The following is an 18,835-nucleotide window of genomic DNA, read 5'->3' as shown; positions in this document are numbered from 1 at the left end:
AGGATGATGTAAAAAGTAATTATATTTTGTTCTACGGGAAAACAATCAGCCTGTGATACGTGCATCAAAGAATATTAAAAAAGGGGTGGGAAGTTAAGTGCTAAGTGCAACAGCAGATATTGATCTATAAATTTGCCATGCTCCACATATATAATCGTGTGAGCGCCCACTCGTAAGTGTGAACTTTTTCTTCGCCAAAAATATTACTTTTCCGCAAACTATAGCTAGTATTTTTGGAATATGAGACTCTTGTGCTACTTCTTACAACTCATTTCGGTGCTGATGGTCATCTCTGCAGTACCAGTTTACGAAAAACAATATAATGGAATTTTTGGTAAACTATGTGATGTTGCTGTCTCCAGAATGAAGAAGTTTGGTGAATGTGTTTCTAAAATACCAGAATTCAAACAATTGAACTCTTCATTTTGGTACCAAGCTGCTGAAAAAACCCTTTGTGGTGAAAACGTCAAAGCCAGCGTGAATAATACACATAGCAGATTATATCTCCCTGGAGCTTCTCTTCCTATAGGAGCAATAGAATTAGCAAGACTTCCCAATAACGATACTACTGGCGAATTAGATGCTCAGTATTTATTCAATTTGGCTAATACTACAATGCAAAGGCCATTCAAAAACTGGGGGGTTGATACAGTCGCCAATAAGAAAAACCTTGATGCTAATGATACAGATCCGCTCAGCCCAACCTTCGGCAAAGCTCAATGCATGAATCTATGTAGCTTAATTCAAGAAAGCATAGACCAACTTCAATTTTGCTGGTCCATTATCAGCATGACAGTGATATACGGGGTTTGTGAGGTTGGATGCACTATTTTGTGATAATTTAATCCTCGAGCATTTTTATTATATTCATTTCACTACAATGACTTCATCATTTTCTATTTTTAATCATTCATTCCTTTTTTTTGTTTCACCTCCTCTTCTCTTTCAATTCTTTCTGCAGCGCCCTGTCATAAAACTTCTTAGTTAATAAATTCAACATGTACAATTTTTTAATGAAAAAATAAAAATATTGTATTGGATACTTCCAGACTTCAAAAAAGAGATGTGGTATTTCTTGGAAAGGCCTTAGGTGCCGTTTTTCTGGGTTATGCTCTGTCATTCCCGCCGCATCTCAAGGGTTTTTTCAATGCCGTGCCGATTAGCCATAAAGTGGATGAAGCATACATTTCTTATCGCTATGTTAAATTCAAAGGTCAGGAAGTATAAATATCCTTCGATATTCAGGTCTAATCAATGCAATTAATAGATTTGACCCTTTTTTTTAAAGCAATAAAAAGCAAAAACAAAAAACGTTTTAAGTTCCCTAGCATTCCTTCGCATTTCCTCCAATCAACCAATCATCCCACAATGAGATCAACATTTGTTTTCTTAGCCAGTCTTTCGTTGGCCATGCTCGCAAATGCCGCGCCAGTAGGAGTGAATCTTGGTGCTTCTAAAGCAGTCACTCAAATCAGTACACAAAGTGCTCAAGGCGAATTTTCAAGTGAAGACTTTAATATTGATCAACTTGAATTTCAACTTGCTGATGAATTTGATGGATTCTCTGGTGATTTTAATACTGCTGTTGACCCAGTTCCTCATATTGATTTCAAAATCCCGCAGCTTCCAAGTTTCAATTTCACTGCTTGGGCCACAACTACAATCAAAGACGATGAAATTCCACCGCAAGTGCAAAGAGAATATGAAGGCATCTTTGATAAAATGTGTGATTCTGCTTTGAGCAGATTTTGGAAACTTGGTCAATGTATTTCCAAAACTGATGCATATCAACAATTAAACTCTTCATTCTGGTATCAGGCTGCCAAGCAGCAGCTTTGTGGATACCCAATGCAATGGGAATCTTCTACTAAAGAAAAACCAACTTGGTCCAACCTAACTTTGCCAACTTTCAATTTCACTGCTCCACATTTGAACAAAACAGTTCAGACCTTCAGAAAAGACATTTATACTCCAATTTCTACTAGCAATACTGAGCTTGAGAAAGCTGTTGATATCAATGATGAGTTACAGGCTGAATATTTGTACGTCATTCAAAAAAAGTACGGTAATGCCAAGAACATCACTAGTGAGCAGATCAAGGCCATTGGCCAGGAAAACAGTCTTCCGGAGATGGATAAGCGTGGAATTGGTGCTATCATTGGCTACGTTACTGGTGGATCTAGTTTAACTACTGGTGCTTGTATGAAGCTTTGTGATCAAATCAGAATTGGTGCAAACAAAGTTGATCAATGTTGGGAAGTCACTGGTTTGAGTGTTCTTTACGGTGTTTGTAATGCCGGTTGCATGTATTACATTTAAGAACAGATTCTTTCAATACTGGATATTGAAGACTGTCTCTTTGTTTATGCGACATATCTTTTATCGCCGTTTTAACCAAGGATTTCCTTGGGGCAATATGTGCAAGCTATTATATTTCTTTCAATTCTTCACTTTTAATTTTTTCGATTCAATTTTTTACGTTTAATTCTTCACTTCCAATTCCACTTCATGTATTCTCTATACTATGCTATCATTAATCTTACAATTCTAACACTTTCAATTTATTCTCTTTTGAAAAATTTCGTAATATATTAGCCTATTAAAGCTGACTATAATAATAATATTCATATGTCAAAGAACCTATACTTGCTTTTCACGGTATTATCAAACCAATCATCACAGGCTTCCCTTGGAACAATCTCAATATCCTGCCAATAGTTATTGTTACCATGCATCATATCTTTCGTGAGCACTCGTTTGACCTCAAACAAACAATTATTTATGCGGATAAATTTCAAGTTAACGAGATTTTTCTTTGAAAGATGAACGGCAATATGCTGGACTTTGAACCAGTCATCATATATGCCAACATGAGTCACTTGCAAAGCCATATTAGGTTTCCCTCCAGCACCAGGACCAAAGATATCAAGACATTGAAGATTAGATAATGAAATATTATCATTGGTTAGTAAGTGATGTATAAAAGAATCATCAAGTGAATGGCAAAAAATTCGAAGGCTTGTCAACTGTTTGAACAATCTTAAATGCTTTAGAAAAGCGTTTTTATCCACCAATTCTCTTTCAACCATATTATTTGTTATGGCATTGATATTGAATGATGTTTTTATTTCCCGTTTGATATCTAGAGATAACTTATTCAATTTTTTGAATCCATTAGATAAAATATCCAATAAATCATTAGCATAGCTCAGCAAATCAGTAGTTGATCTACAGGCTTTCATGTTCCAACGAATGGTAATCACCAAATTTTGCAATTTAGATTTTATTGGAAGCCTAGAAACAAAGGACAACACAGAATCCTTCAAGCATTCTTTGTAATCCACCTCCAAATCTAAAAGGTTAATTAGTTTATTTCCCTCTATCTTTGAATTTTTAGTGGATCCTCGTGATAATATATCCAAAAATCCTGGTTTTAACTTGGACAATAATACATCACGATTGTTTGTGAAATAATCATTAGAGTTTGGAACGACACTATTAACACACTGAAACTCTGCTAAGTTCAACAATTTGAGAATTCTCAAGTTACTTAAATTGATACAATTCAACAATAAATAAGCTTGACTAGGAATCACTAGAAACCCGCTTAAACTTAATTTCACTAAGCTTTCCATTGTCAAGTTACTTTCAATAATAGGCGCGAAAAGGTTTGTCAAAATATGAACATCTATCAAATTATCGCTATCATTCGAGATTCTCGGTTGATTGTTGATTAAAATATTTGACAAAGTGGTATCAGAATTGAATAGATTGGAGTTATTGTGAACCTCAAGTACTTTGAAAGTTTTAAAATTATTGCCAGATGCTACCAAACTTTTGATTACATAATATAGAATCAAACTATTGTGGTGGTTGTTATCAAAATTTAAAGACAATGATAGCTTTTCCAACTGTTGAAATGGAAATAATCCCTCATACTCTGATCGGGCAAGACCAGGAGTAGTATACGTTGATACATCGTCACTGGCTAAGTCAAGGGATATCGATAGGGATTTAATAGTTTGAGATTTGAAGTTGTTGGCATAGTTAGACAACGGAAATGACGAAAGCTTGATATTGAAAATTATATCTTCAAGTTCAGGCAAATACTTGAAAACTCCAGAACTAATAAAGCCTTTAAGTTCGTAATCCAAAAAATCTTGAGGAATATTGATCAAATGAAATCTTTTAATCAATTTCTCGTAAGATTCTTCTTTGATATGATTTGTTTCGTAATCCGATTTTTTTGATGCTGGTAAGCTGCTTTTTTTCAAAATATTAAATAAAGATCTGAGCCTGAAGCTCGTTTTGATGAATGTTGGAGAATAGTCCGGGTTATAGGATTTTACCATATTGATCATTTCTCTATTAAATTCGCTGTAGTTCAAATCAACAATAATGAAATTCCATATTCTCGGCTTTACAATCGTATAAAGATATAAGCAACATTGCGATAAACTCAAACAATCATTTTGATCCAAAACATGTGTTATTTTAACAATTATTTCCGTCGGGAGTTTCAATAACTTGAATGTTGCAAAACGATCATCAGGTGTTGGGTCATAATGAATAGATTTGTAGCTGCTAACCCTCAGATTATTATTTGAACAGCAATAACTTGAACTGTTATGAGATGAATAAATGACATTATTAATAGGAGATCGAGCAAATGACTGTAAAGAGGATGACAGACTACTCATATATCCATTTTCACGATATGTGTAGGAATAATCTATCAAGTTGTTCGTGTCTGGCATTGGGTTACCAAAATAGCCCATTGGCGCGTTTAAATAGGTCATTTGACATGTATTTTCGCAATGCGGAGTCTCAATAAATATCAATAAACCAAGATAAAGCACAATGCAAATCAAACAAAGCCATTCGCTTTCTTCTTTTGAGTGAGAGGTAAATAACAAGATTCAAGAGATTATAATAATTACACAATTATTCATTTTGTTATTTATAATTTTGCATTTAAAATTAAAATTGACCCCTTGGTGACTATCATCGGAAGTTAGAAACTGTAGTGACAAAAAAAAAAAATCACGTATAGTACGACAACAGATCAATTTTGCAGTTTAAAATGACTATTGCAAAAATAATAAGCAAAATATATATGTTATTAGTTTCTCACTGGTGAAATGATATAGACTACGTGAGTAAGTAATATACCATAGGAATAATAGCGGAGCACAAGGGAGATAAGACATATGGGGGTGGAGAAAAAACAACATGTTTGTGACAGGGGTGCTATTAAACTTCCTACTTATGGAACAAATAGAAACAGAATCAGTGTGTGTGTGTGTCATGTATACACGCTCCGTTACGCTTGTTCGGTTGACATATTTCTGATAGCATCTGTCACGGACGGATATACCTTGCAATAGCATAAAAACTCTAGGAATGCTACAGAGCAAAGTTCATAATCTTACGCATCCTTTTAAATTCAATTTAACCACAATTGACTTTTTCTATTGTTTTTTTATTGTTTTTTTTTTTAGCTCTCTGTATTTTGGTAGCATTTAGCCCACCCCAAGTATCTTTTTTTTGGTCATCTCATTGATATTTTGCCATGGTGAGAATAATAATTGTGATCCTCTCCCTCTGCTTACCCGGATACTCTACAAAATATTTCCGCACTCGTTCACGTGACTGTAAGTTTTTGCGCGACTCAGTACCGTCCGGGTAATTAAATTATTTACAAATCCACTATTGGCAAGGCCAATCAACCACTCTACAGTGATACCCCAGAAAGTCCGCTGTCTAAACACCACTTCCCAACCCCATACTAACAAAAAACAACAATAATAACAACAACATCAACAGCGGCAATGGTCTCCCAAATACTACGCAACACATTGAGACGCTCCTATGCTACCACAACTACCGCCTCCACTGCCTCATTAGCCAAACCTCCACGTAAAATTGGCGCCGTCAGAGGCGGCTTCCTTGGCTTCTTGTTGGGGGTCTCTGTCACTGGTTTTGGCTCATATTATTACTTGATTGACGAGTACAGAGCCGCTAACAAGGCAATTGTCGGTGATGTTTTGTCTTTGGAAAAGACTATTAGTTCATTGGAAGAGCACGTTCGTGTCTTGGAATCAAAGGTTAACAAATAAGCGTTTGTCCATCCCTAATTTACTGCTAATAATCACTTCACTTTGATGGATACCCTTTGATCCACAGATGATTGTTCTGTTAGCTCTTAATCTTTATCTCTATTTCTCATGATATTAATGTCCCTGGATTCAATTCAAATAGTTGATCCGAATTAGCAAAAAATAAAAAGGTGTATGTAAATAAAAACATAAATATAATTTCCTATTATTGGATGGTTTTCTTTGTGATTTTCATACTTTTTTATTACAATACAATCTTGCTCTTCGAGTGGAATAATAATTTTTGTTGAATATCGTTGATGGATTGTTCTTTAATATACGAATGATTATTATTATTATTATTATTATTATTATTTTTCGATATGCTGTCTTTATTACTCTTTTCTTCGATTCTAAAGCAGGATCTCTCGGATTATTTTCCGGGAATAATGCTTTTGAGAGTAATAAACAAGAAGTAAAAAGTTTCTACAAAGGCTTTCCATGAAATTTGGCAAGAATCTTAAAATATGTATAATATGAAATATGAAATGGATACTTTGGAAAAAGACCTAATGAAAACAATGATTCACGAGTTAAAGTCAAAGTGTTGTGAATCAATGGTTAGTTAGTATTCATAATATTAAGAAAAAGTTTATAGCTAATGCTAGATAGACTTGATAGAGTCACATTCCTAATATATTAGAATTTTGTAAAGGTTGTGTATGTGGCTTAAATTGTCAAGAGTATTCCTTTACTTTATATAATATGCTCATTACTGAATTCTTTCTTTTCTTTTTTGCATCTAATGGCACATTATACTATATTTATTGATATTTTAGCTATCAGCTTTTTTTTTTTCTTCTCTTAGTTTTGGTGTTTTGCCTCCTGGATATATTTCAGCGCGATTTTTGATTTTCATTGTATGAATAACAGGTAATAAAGTGATCATAATTTTTATTTACTGCAAGAGCAGCATTTAACAAATATTATTCATTAAATAATGACAAATTAGTGAGATAACGATGCTGAAGAGTGCAAGAAACTATCTTTTAGCCGGGTCGAATACCAGAAGAAAGACATTATGAAAGATGATGTGCTCATGGAAAACATATGGTTAGAAAAAAGTTTCAGTTTGCTTACAATTAATTCCAATAATGAAATCTCATAAAGTATAGTTATTACTCTCTTTATTGATTAATATTATCAGCCAATTTCGTAATAGAGTACAGGACAAATCTATCTATATATCTATATAGCAACTTATGTTGGGGAAGGGACCTAAAAAACAAAAATTCCATATGATCCTTGCATAAATATACATTAATATAATCTCTGCATAAAAGTATTTCTGTAATTTCGATGTGGCGATATTTTCTTTGAATTATGTTTTGTTAAAGACCGCTATTGTGAAATTTGGGCTACCTATCCATTCACCAGTGGCATGTGTAACACCAGAGCTGGCAATCATAGTATTTCTGACTCGGAATAGTAAGGGGCTTCCATTTATCGCAGAAAGGAGTTAATTATTTGACACTTTTGTGATCCCGTAGTCTAAGCTGATCTGTAGAGATGAAGAATTAATAGCTGTGAAACTCATTATAGGATTGATTAATAGATCCCAAACTATGGATAACCTAATCGCAAAGAATTTAAAAGAAAATAACATTCGATTCTAAAAAATAAGAAAAATCAAAACAGACAAAATTCCCCTTTGGTTCTGTGATCCAAGATGAGGTAACGAGCCATAGTGAAATAATAATACCAAATATTGGTCAGTAATCATATCATATTATAACAATGTTAATAGCAGCTCCTACTTTGGAAGACTGACTCGGGTGATCATCTACCTGCACCAAACATTCATTGAACGACATCTCACAGTCATATCCCCAAGTTTTAATAATTATTTTTGTTACACGTATTCTATTTCAAAAGAAAAAGCACAGATATTGTTATTTTAACAAATATCATCTTATACCATAAAAATACTTCACATATCCAAATCCTTGAAGGTTGGCATCCCTAGATCATCTTGGTGGTTTGGTTCCGTGTAGGTGGTCGATTTAATTCTTATTGGTGTTTCAGTGCCCCCGTTTTTTTTGAAGCTTGTTGTAATTTGCTATGCTAGTATCACGATTTAAATCATATTCTAGTTGAAAGCTTACAGAATGCTACTCTGTAATTTACAATAAATTTGATGAATTTCACTAGAAAAGCTTATATTTATGGGTGGTGAAATCTATAGGTAGTGTATTATTCATGATGTCAGTGACCTGCACTATAAAAAAAAAATGTGCAAAAGTGGGTCCGGATTTTGTACATTTTTGTTCAAAAAAAATTCAGCACATTCCAAAAATAGGGAAATAGTAAACAACTACTTCCACTTACCAAGGAATGATCTCTTTCTGGATTTATGAGCATCTTTCAGATTATTTGAATGTGGCGTTTCTTTATCACCAATCATATTGTGTAGCTCCACGAGGCCTCCTAAAGAAGCAGATTTGGACTTAGATTTGCTTTTCTTACCGAATTTGAATATGCTTCCTTTGGAAGTTTCAGTCTTTTCAGGATTAAGGCTCCTGCTCCTGCTCCTACTGCTACCAGCACTGAGGGGATCTCCTGAAAAAGAGTCGTTGCTACTAATTGGAGAAAACAGCTTCGAGTGTGACGGTCTAAGAATAGAATCCTGAGGGTTACTTTTCGTAGGAACCAAACTCTTGGCATTATCACTCGAAGTTTTTACTGAAATACTAGGCATGCTGTGAATGGTGTGTCGACTAGTAGTTTTGGCCAATCCGCTACCGTACTTCGCTGGCTCAGAGAACTTGATGGCGGACGGCTTCTTTAATGTACTTGGCCCACCGCTTGAACGAGCGTTATAAGTGGACGCCGGTACCCTTCCCTTTGGTTTGGAAGGAGGTGGAACATCGAGCAACATTGACTTGAATTTTTTTGGTTGAGATAATGAAACATCGCCAGTGATTCTCCGCACAAGTTCACTGACTTCTGAATCTTCAGTGAAATCTTTGCTTTTTAGTTTCTTAGTGATATATAATGAGCTTCCAGAAACCAAGTCTAGTTGATTCTTAAAGTAATTTGGATCAAATTTAGGAATCATATTCAAATCATCCGTGCTCTCATCCAATATCATGGGAATTAACTTCAAGTTCTCATCCAATTTCTTCTCTTGTGTCTTCACAAACCCTTCAATACTTTGTGTTGTAGATAAATCTGGCGCCTCATCATAATTCATTTCAGAAATCAATGTTTTAATCCGCAATAATTTTGGTCTCGGTTTGTAGTTCTTTTTGGAAGGAGTTCTTTTTGGCTTTTCAATAGCATCTTTGGACGATGTTGCATCATTACTGATGGAATTCTTGCTTTCACTGTCTGAGGTATCTTCCTCATCACTTGATTCGGCATCACTTTCACTGTCTGAACTGTCAGAGTCAACAGATTGTCTAGATTCAATAGAGCTGATATCACCCATGATTTGTCGTATGCTACCATTAGTAGAAACTGGGTAGTCGTCGTCATCATCAGATTTTTTCACCAAATCATTCAAGGAAGCAGGAGCACTGTTGTTCTGTGGTAGTTCAGCTTTAATTTGGGTTGCACTAACAACAGACGTCGAAGATGCTGTTTTAATTTCAGGGGAAATTCGTTCTGAAAGACTTTCAAACAATTTGCTGACAAACTTATTCATATTCATCGCAGGAACAATTATGACCGGAATAGTAAAATTTTTAACTACCCTATCAGATAGTCTAGAGCTTTTCCAGCTCCGTAGTGGCGCAGAATCTTCTTTTGGTTTAGCAGAGCACACAACCAAAGTTGGAGTGTAAAGAATATAAGAATCTTTCAACACGTCTTTTGTAGATCCGACACTTAAATCAATGGTAACTTTAATGATAAGGTCAGGATCCGCCACTGTCATAATATATTGGATGATGGATTTGGCTTTTTTTCTGATATCAAGTATATCTTTATCAGCGAAGCCTGCAGATACTTTGAAACCATGTAATTCATCATCATCATCACCATCATCATCATCATCATCATCATCGCCATCAATTCTAGCCCTGTCCATATTGAGGCTTTTGAAACGGTTAGTTCTTATAGTTGATGCTGATCTTGATCCCATAGTTGACCCTGATCTCGAACCCAAATTCGATCGTGAGCCTCTTATACCAATATTACCAGATGTGTCAAATCTATTTGTTCTATTTGGACTTCTGCTAACGCTTCTAGAATGTATTGCGCTAGAAGAAATATCTAATTTCTCCATTAATTCGGGAAAGATTGAAGCCACAACCACTAAATGATCACCGTCCTTCAACAATTTCTTAATTGCCCAATCGAGTGCTACCCATGTATGCTTTCTTCCAGAAATATATACCAATATTGTTCTTCTGGGAAACGCCGGAAGCTTATCAGTTGGTCTCAAAGCTTTTGTGTCTCGGTTGTTATAATTGACGTAGATTTGATTGAAATCTTTATGCTCTTTTGAATAACAGCAAACTTGATTGTGCATAGCTTGAATTGCTTCATTTGCCTTTTTGATTTTTTTTTGATACTTTCTGTAATCCAGATCAGACATACTGGCAAGAATTTCTGGGCGCAATTCTGCATGAGTCTCACTAACTCTTCGGGTACCTTGAAGACGTAGCGAAGGATCGATACCATAGTACTCTGGATAAATCTCAGGATCCACCCCTTCACTTGGCAGCACATCTATATTGACGGTATCGAAAGACACTCTTGATTGGTATGGAGGTCTAGCTTGTTTGATATGATCGATGCTCCAAGTTGAGCCATCAGGACTGCTGAAAGCGCTTCTCACTCCGATAGTCCTATATAAAGGTGGCGGGCCCTTTTTCTTCTTTTTCTTCTGTTTACTAGACGCTAGTAGCTGATCTATAAGCGAAGGGGAGGCGCTCTTAGTTCTATTATTTTCTGAAATAAAAGCCGGTCTGGGTTCAGGGTTTGTTTGAGCACTGCCATCACCATCAATATTGAGGACAATATTAGCGGTATTTGAGGATTGCATTCTTTATGGTGATGATGTGTGCAATTCAATATTCCTAACACCTTCTATAAGTCTCTCTATAATTATTATGTTGCTGTCTATGTGGGTATGTGCTATCAACAAGATAATAATATCTTACGACTGCATTTGTGAAATTTTTGGTTGGGAGATAGAGGTGTTGCCCGGCTGGGTAATAATAATACGTTGTTTTTGAGTGGTAGACAAGACTTGTTTTTTTGCACTTCAAAGACCCTCGGGTATTCGTGTCATATGTCTCTCTCTTTCCTAATGTTTTTTATGATTATTTTAAAATGCGATCTTTTTTTTTTTTCGGTTGTTTTGTGATGTCTTCGTTGCTTATTATTATCGTTGTCGCCTGCGGGCCCATCGCAAAATGACATCTGCCAAAAAAAAAAAAAACTAAGTAAATAAATAAATAAAATAAACCAAATATATTCATCATATCCATAAATCCTAGCCTGAGTGACACTCAATTATCAGCAGCGATGAATACAGGGTGCATATGGAATTTTGGTAATGCTTTGTGGTCTCTATTCCAGCCCATTCAGTTGCAGCTCGTAGTGTGTGGTCCCATGGATTCTGGTAAATCAAGTTTTGTCCTGCTTATCGCTGGATCATCATCCTCCGCAAATATTGACACCTCCAGATTTGATGCCAACACTGTTCCCACAAAAAACCACAAAAATTCTCGAGCATACATTGACGACACTTCTATAATCTGGTGAGTATCTTTACTAGAGAATAATTTGCCAGCTTATTAAAATATGTACTAACTATCAAGTCTGGATTATGGAGGACAAAATAAGTACCAGCAGCAATTATTGGGCACATTGACTTCTAATGATAATGATAAAGTAATTATTTTCGTCTTCGATTACTCGGAATACCTTATTAGGAATACACATGAGGTAAGACATGAGGATTTTATCAAATCAAGGAAGTTGTTGAAAAAGTTGATTCTTAAATCCTACCATTTTAAGACCCCTTTGCTAATCTTGGGTAATAAACTTGATATCGTTATTGATAAATATGAATCATTATCTGAAGATAACGGAGAATCTTCATCAACCACAGCTATCAGTAATAGCAACAAACAAAAAGATTCCGATACCTCTTCAGCTTTTTGTCTTAATCTACTGTCAAGCCTACTGGCTGCAAGCAGTTCAACGGACATGTTGTTGAGTAAACAGACAATCACTAACCAGTATAGGCATGCTAATAATGCCCTAAAAAAAAGTCCTCCTTTGAGAGTTCTGGAAAATATCTCGATAAATCAATTAGCCAATGACTTGGATTTATTTGTGAAAGACGAAGATGACGATAAGCTCTTCATTAGACTCAGCCATGAAGATTTTACAAATGATGAAGATTTCCTCAAATTATTCCAACAATTAAAACTTTCCGAATGCAATGACGCAGCTCGAAATTTCAAAACTGTTGAAAATATTCCTAAAAATTACTCGGTTGAAATCTGTCTTCATGATAGAGATTTTGCAATTATGTTGATGTCTTGTAAGACTGGTGAAGGAGTAGCTGAAAGTATTCAGTGGATTTTATCACATGAATGATAAATATTAATTAATATTCTATTCTATATTTCTATTTTACCGTCTTCCTATCTCTTGTAATCTTATACTGCGTTGGCCTCACCAACTTTTGAAAATCTTTTTTTTTCCCCTGAACACAATATTCAACATTCCTAAAAGTGTCTCTACAAACGTCAATTGTCATGATTTGGTTTTATATTTGTCGAATCACAAATCTGTCATAAAGAGAAAACATTAAAGAAAATAAACAAAAAGTTTTTTGGAAAAAAATAAAAATAATGAAAAAAAAAGAGCTTAAAATTAAAATTAAATAATCAAAATAGATCCATATTGACAATTTATAACCATGCCCCCCGCTGTATATCCGCTTCAGTAACAGTAATCTAATTTGAATTTTTGGAAATTTAGTATATATTCCATAGAAAACTTTTTCTTCTGCCGCATAGTATACCTCTAGTCTTAACTGTCGACTGCCAATTCACACCAATTTCTCATCTAGGAAAAATAAAACAAACAACAAACGAACTAACTGAAAAGCAGAAAATTCACTCTCCAAAAAGTCTCTTGACTCTCTTCAAGACACTATCCTTTTCTGGGTCATAGGCATGGTCTTTTGATGGGATTTCTAATACTGCTGGGAAGGCCGCAGTGTAGTCTTCCACCTTGTATCTGATTCTTTCGGCCAAATGTTGATTGATCAACAAAATCGCAATATCGTCTCTGTCAATGGTATAGTGGTCGAAACAGCTAGCAATCTGCTCGTCAGTAGTCTTCGCATCCACCACATAGAAGTTCTTTTGCTTATAGTCTTCACCAGCATCGTTATCAATTTGTCCAATTCCAGCAAGAAGCATACCAGTGATGGTATCTTCATCCCCAATGACTGCCAACAAAGTTCTCTTTTTCGCTTGTTCGGCACTCATATTTCCACCCCTTGTGTTGTCTAGCTGTTTGTACAAACGGTATACCCAAAGTTTATTCCAATGAATGTATCTGTCAAACTCATTGGAAGCTCACAGTCACAGATGAATTATATCAGGTAACTCATTTAAATTATCGCTAGGAAATTGGTAACCCGCCAGCCTGCTCGGTGTTGCAGGCGGGTAAGAAGTGCTTCTTTTTTTTTCTTATCCTCAACATGCATTTATGATCCATGTCTTACTAACTTTTCCGTTCTCCTGATAGTTTTTGAATCTTTTCAGAAAAATCATTAAAATTGAAACAATACCACCGTTACGCACAAATTCAATTCTGAAAATGAATTCCACCAGAAAAAAAATGCATACATTAACCAACCTCATCTCCAAAGCAAACTAAAAAAAAAACATTGCACTACCACAAGAAATACTGGGTTGAAGCCTAAATTACATATATATATTACATTAATTACAATCCACAATATGAATATCTCATCATCACCACCCTAAAAACTTCGATAATAGCCCTTTATTGGCCTCACTTCCTCGGTCATTTTCATTTCGGGGATTCTTCACCTCACCGTTTTGATCATCCATAATAAGGTTATAAATTTCCCTAGAATAAATATTGTTGTCGCCATCATTTCTGTTTGCACCAAGCAGTGTCATGCCAGTTCTTCTTGATCTTTCAGAAACTCCATCACCGCCTCGGCCTCCAAGAATTGAGTACCGTAATGAATAGTAAGATTTCATATCATCGTCTTTTCCATCATTATTATTCACCCCGAAACGGGCATTATTGAAATTCTTAACACTGCCAAATTTGCTCGCATTTCTCCTTTGTCCAGCGGCATAAGTCCGAGAGCTATAATAACTATTAATGTCATCGTTGAGGTTGGGATGTGGTTGATATCTAACGTGAAATCTAGAGGCTCTTAACCTTGAGTTTGATCTATTAAGACTCTTCATTCCAAACGATGACTTTTGATTACTCTCTTTACTCATTGGTTGAGCGTTCTCAATACTAGGTCGCATCATCATCAACATCATCTCTGCTTCATGTTCATCATCCTCAAAACCCGCTTCATCAGCTTTTAGCTGAATTTCATTAATATCCATCCAGTTGCTTGTTTCATCATATAATGTCCCTTTATTATTGCCAGATTTTTGACTTTTGACAATATCCAAACCATTTGATTCGAAATTATATCCATTGAAATTCTTGCTCATATTTTCTTGTAATTGAGCCATAACTAAATCACTTTCACCATCGATCACCGACTGTCTTTTCTTTTCTAAAAATATTTCATTGCTTACATCATTGTTTAGCTTCTCGGTTAAATCCTTCAAGAATCTAGGATTGTCAAGATCAGCTTCAACGTCATGATGTTCTTCAATAATACGATATAGTAAACTATCACTAGAAGATTCTGAACTGGCAATGGATTCTTTAGAAGACTTCACTTGAAAAGGACTTGTGAAATTTTTAGTTTCTTCTTCTCTTCTTGAAATTGCTTTCAGTGCTGTCATTTGAGAAGCATTTTGCTCTAAACGCCTTCGCATTTTCTCTTCCACCTTTTCCTCTATCAACTTATCGATATATGTGTTGTAATTCGTAGCCGCTGAGCTTTGATTATCTGTTAAATTACTTTTCAGCATATTAGAACTGGTATTATCAAACAGAGACCTTCTTGGACTATAGCTTGATAGTGAGCTTTGGACCTCGCCAGCAGTGATCATGTCTTCACTAAGTTTTATCTTTCCTTTGTGTTTGAAGAGTTTACTCAAACGATTTCCAATTTTCCCTTTCTTTGAACTATCTACTATTTTGGACCTGGCGTCTTCCATAGAGCTCGATCGTTGTGGGACTTTCTGTTTGACGGGTTTGGCTTTTATTGCACCATGCTTTTGATTTGATCCCAGGCTCACATCTCTATTAATATTATTCGACACAAGTTGGCACCCTGATAACTTTTCGCCTTCATCGCTAGAGCTTAACGCTGGAGCTGGAAGAATATCCACAAAAAAGCAGAGTTTTTGAAAAATTTTCTCTAATTCCCCAATTTGTTCCAAATAATCAATACCTGAAAAAGTATTTGTGCTAGAAAACTCTTTATCGATCGCTGCAGCATCAAACAAGATCTTCCAAAATCGTTCCGGATGCGATAACATTAAAATGAAAGAATACTCATTAATCTTAAAGATCTTGAGCTTTGGTAATAACGGATGTACAAATGTGTCTCTAGTAGTTTTAATGCCTCCTCCACACGATAAATATGAAATTCCACCTTCGATTTCATAAATTTGTAGTATTCCGTGTGCCATCAACCTTCCCTTTGAAGTCCTAATTCGATTTTTACTGTTAATGCTCACAGTATCATCCCTACTAATGTCCCCGTTATCCACTCCTTCATTGATTAAAATCTCTGAAATATTACTTCGTATTGAATCTATTGACTCCACTCGTTTCAAAGAATATAGGGAATTAGATTCCGCTGAGGTAGACCGATAAAGCAGTGACAGCTGATGGGCATTATAACTAAAAATTTTAGCATGATTGATCGCAATCAAAATATTTCTATCATTATTAACATTAACTTTACCTTCAGACGAAACACTTCTTTTGGTGGACAGACTTGATCTCCTGGATTGTGGAGCAATATTACTGTTTGTGTTGAAATTTAGTTTCTCTGCTTTGATGGTATTAAAAGTTTTCCTATGATTGTCTCCGCCGAAAGAGTTATGATTGGGCGTGCTATGATCCTGGTGATACCTCTGATAGATATTCTCAGCTATCCTTGAATTCATATTAACCGAGACTTGTGGATTACCGTCCAGTATTTTTCTTTGCTGGCTGTCCTTTGGTATTTGTGATTCGTTCTTAGAATTATAAGGTCTACTGATAGTATGACGAGATGACAGTTTTTGCAGCAGTCTTCTGGTACCATCATGAATATACGCTGACTGATTATATGAAGGTGACATGACGAGGATTTATTAAAAACAAGCTGTTATAGCTTGAGTTAAATCCCTTCTGGTGTGTATATATGTGTGTGTCTGTATCTATATACCCACCTGTACTTGCTCACTCCTTAAGTTAAACAAGATATCTTTCCCCTTCTTCATGAAAATAGCCGTTCAAAAAGCTTCTAATGAGTTACTTAAAAACAGAAAAGCAGAAGCTTCAGTCAAAAACAAAATAAAACGTGAGTTCGATGGTTTAAAATGACTTCTCAATGGATACGAGGAACTAATCACTTACAATAATAGCCGAAAGAAGTGCCTTTTTGTTTGTTTGTTGCACAAATTATTTTGAAAGGTCTAAGCGCACTTTTGATGATAGCCATATCCGGAGTGGTGGGTGGAAAAAAAAATTCAAACTCCACAGTGAAAAATCAAATAAAGAGTTTATTCAACATCTACACTTGTATAGGGAAAAAAATCTCCTCGGAAAACTCTTCTGAAAGATGGGAGAGATTCATGATGCTCCCCGAAAAGAACCTTTTCCTCTAGAAACTCTTGATGGTGATCAAAATGCCAAAAAACGGAAAATCACTAAATCCCAGAAGAAAGATGGAAAACCAAAGTTCCATTGTACCTATTTCATGAAAAGTAAGAATAGATCCTGCAAAATGATGAGGCGTGAACTGGAGAAATATTGTCCGGCGCATATTATTGCAGCCACTGAAGAGCAGAAGAATAATAACGGAGGTGATAGTGAGGAATTAGGTACTGAGAGCCAGCGAATCCCATGTCCCTTGGATCCTTCGCATAGTATCTGGGAAAGGAACTTAAAAAGTCACGTAAAAAAATGCAACAAAACTAAGGCGATAAAAGAGCCAGAGACTAAGTCTTGGTTCAGGAAGAACTTCAATAGTTGCTCCTCTGAAGCACATAAAGAAGCTAGTGAGAGCAACAACCTCGATACCAAATCAGAAGATTACTACAAATACTGGATCCCAGTTGTAGAGAAAGCGTTTGCTAATCTCATTTCAATTCTCCAAGCTCAAGATGCTAGCTTTTCAGAGATTTTACCACTAGAAAACAAATCTGGTGAAGGAGAATCTCTGTCAGTGATAAAATCGCGATTCAAGGAACTTGGTAACCAAAAACACATTATTCAGCAGTCTTCCCTCATTTCCCACTTAATTGAAAATGGATTGTATGGTAATGACAAAGATTATATTGAGTTTGGGTGTGGCAGGGCAGAATTATCAAGATATTTGGCCAAGGACATTGTCTATAGGACATTGTGCACGCATAAAGATCAGTTGGATGATGTTAGTATGCCGGGGTTTCTATTGATTGATAGGTCTGGTAGTCGAATGAAAATGGACAGCAAAATTGCTAAAGATTATATGGAGGTCAGACAACTGATAGATTTGTCTACTTCCAACACCAAATCTGATGTGGCATCCTCCGAGTTATCTAAATTAGCCCCATTTGTCCTACGATTAAAAACGGACATTAAAGATCTTTACCTCGATGACGTTCTTCAAACTCCTCAATTCCAGAAAATTTCAAGGAAATTTGTAGGGATATCAAAACACTTGTGTGGCTGTGCTACAGATCTTACTCTTCAATGCATTTTGAATGCAAAAACCTTGGAGACGCAATTCGGCGGACTTGTCGTTGCCATGTGCTGTCGCCATGTTTGTGACTATTCTATGTTTTTACCTGATTCAAAGAGATTCTTGTCCCAAATTTTCGAATGCTCTCTGTCTAAGCTCGTTTCAATTTTCAACGTTCTCACCAAACTCGTATCGTGGGCCACTAATGGACGTCGCCCTGGAATGGCTGACGACGATATTAATAATCATCCATCCAATCTAACAGTTTTGCAAAGAGAGGCATTGGGTTTGAAGGCAAGGAGGATCATTGATGAGTGTAGAGTCTTTGCGATGAGGGAAAAGGGGTATAATGTGAAGATTGCTCGATATGTGGAGCTGGATATTTCCTTGGAGAATGTTTGCATGATCGTCATTCCAAAGAATGAAGATAAATAAACTAAATGTAAAAGTAGATGCCTGAAAAGAACTTAGTAGAATTTATTTCTTAAATGTTATGATAATAATAATGATTTATGATGTTTTTTTATTCCGTAAACCCTTGATGGTGGGCAGTTGTAATCTTCCATTATGAAAGATAATAATGCCTGTAAAAAGAAAAAATGAAACGCCTTACAGCAAGTTAATATTAAAAAATAGAATATCGATTCATTTA

At 35.6% G+C, this 18,835-nt stretch overlaps 10 protein-coding genes across 10 annotated transcripts; 6 read left to right on the top strand and 4 right to left on the bottom strand. All coding sequences in view use genetic code 12, as the record gives it.

Moving 5' to 3' along the window:
• Nucleotides 1–240: 240 nt before the first annotated feature.
• Nucleotides 241–837, top strand: DASC09_011260 (uncharacterized protein; the record flags this gene model as incomplete). The annotated part of the gene is made up of 1 exon (XM_064994729.1): nt 241–837. The coding sequence occupies one exon, from the start codon at nt 241–243 to the stop codon at nt 835–837; it is 597 nt and encodes a 198-aa protein (XP_064850801.1).
• Nucleotides 838–1,368: 531 nt separating this feature from the next.
• On the top strand, nt 1,369–2,319 carry DASC09_011250 (uncharacterized protein; the record flags this gene model as incomplete). The annotated part of the gene is made up of 1 exon (XM_064994728.1): nt 1,369–2,319. One exon carries the CDS (start codon nt 1,369–1,371, stop codon nt 2,317–2,319), a length of 951 nt encoding a protein of 316 aa, XP_064850800.1.
• A 305-nt stretch (nt 2,320–2,624) lies between these two features.
• On the bottom strand, nt 2,625–4,799 carry DASC09_011240 (uncharacterized protein; the record flags this gene model as incomplete). Its single annotated transcript, XM_064994727.1, has 1 exon — nt 2,625–4,799. The coding sequence occupies one exon, from the start codon at nt 4,797–4,799 to the stop codon at nt 2,625–2,627; it is 2,175 nt and encodes a 724-aa protein (XP_064850799.1).
• A 1,032-nt stretch (nt 4,800–5,831) lies between these two features.
• Nucleotides 5,832–6,119, top strand: DASC09_011230 (uncharacterized protein; the record flags this gene model as incomplete). Its single annotated transcript, XM_064994726.1, has 1 exon — nt 5,832–6,119. One exon carries the CDS (start codon nt 5,832–5,834, stop codon nt 6,117–6,119), a length of 288 nt encoding a protein of 95 aa, XP_064850798.1.
• A 506-nt stretch (nt 6,120–6,625) lies between these two features.
• On the top strand, nt 6,626–7,266 carry DASC09_011220 (uncharacterized protein; the record flags this gene model as incomplete). Its single annotated transcript, XM_064994725.1, has 2 exons — nt 6,626–6,722; nt 7,115–7,266. 2 exons carry the CDS (start codon nt 6,626–6,628, stop codon nt 7,264–7,266), a joined length of 249 nt encoding a protein of 82 aa, XP_064850797.1.
• Nucleotides 7,267–8,472: 1,206 nt separating this feature from the next.
• DASC09_011210 (Jip4 protein) lies at nt 8,473–11,148 on the bottom strand (the record flags this gene model as incomplete). The annotated part of the gene is made up of 1 exon (XM_064994724.1): nt 8,473–11,148. One exon carries the CDS (start codon nt 11,146–11,148, stop codon nt 8,473–8,475), a length of 2,676 nt encoding a protein of 891 aa, XP_064850796.1.
• Nucleotides 11,149–11,633: 485 nt separating this feature from the next.
• Nucleotides 11,634–12,716, top strand: DASC09_011200 (GTPase domain-containing protein; the record flags this gene model as incomplete). Its single annotated transcript, XM_064994723.1, has 2 exons — nt 11,634–11,869; nt 11,930–12,716. 2 exons carry the CDS (start codon nt 11,634–11,636, stop codon nt 12,714–12,716), a joined length of 1,023 nt encoding a protein of 340 aa, XP_064850795.1.
• Nucleotides 12,717–13,240: 524 nt separating this feature from the next.
• Nucleotides 13,241–13,618, bottom strand: VMA7 (H(+)-transporting V1 sector ATPase subunit F; the record flags this gene model as incomplete). Its single annotated transcript, XM_064994722.1, has 1 exon — nt 13,241–13,618. One exon carries the CDS (start codon nt 13,616–13,618, stop codon nt 13,241–13,243), a length of 378 nt encoding a protein of 125 aa, XP_064850794.1.
• Nucleotides 13,619–14,110: 492 nt separating this feature from the next.
• DASC09_011180 (uncharacterized protein) lies at nt 14,111–16,597 on the bottom strand (the record flags this gene model as incomplete). The annotated part of the gene is made up of 1 exon (XM_064994721.1): nt 14,111–16,597. The coding sequence occupies one exon, from the start codon at nt 16,595–16,597 to the stop codon at nt 14,111–14,113; it is 2,487 nt and encodes an 828-aa protein (XP_064850793.1).
• Nucleotides 16,598–17,079: 482 nt separating this feature from the next.
• TRM13 (tRNA:m4X modification enzyme) lies at nt 17,080–18,618 on the top strand (the record flags this gene model as incomplete). The annotated part of the gene is made up of 1 exon (XM_064994720.1): nt 17,080–18,618. The coding sequence occupies one exon, from the start codon at nt 17,080–17,082 to the stop codon at nt 18,616–18,618; it is 1,539 nt and encodes a 512-aa protein (XP_064850792.1).
• Nucleotides 18,619–18,835: the final 217 nt, after the last annotated feature.

The sequence above is a fragment of the Saccharomycopsis crataegensis genome, assembly GCF_037102585.1.
Source record: "Saccharomycopsis crataegensis DNA, jcf7180000000073, whole genome shotgun sequence".
Lineage (NCBI taxonomy): Eukaryota > Fungi > Ascomycota > Saccharomycetes > Ascoideales > Saccharomycopsidaceae > Saccharomycopsis > Saccharomycopsis crataegensis.
Note: the sequence above shows the minus strand (reverse complement) of the source record. Positions and strands in the feature narration are given on the sequence as shown.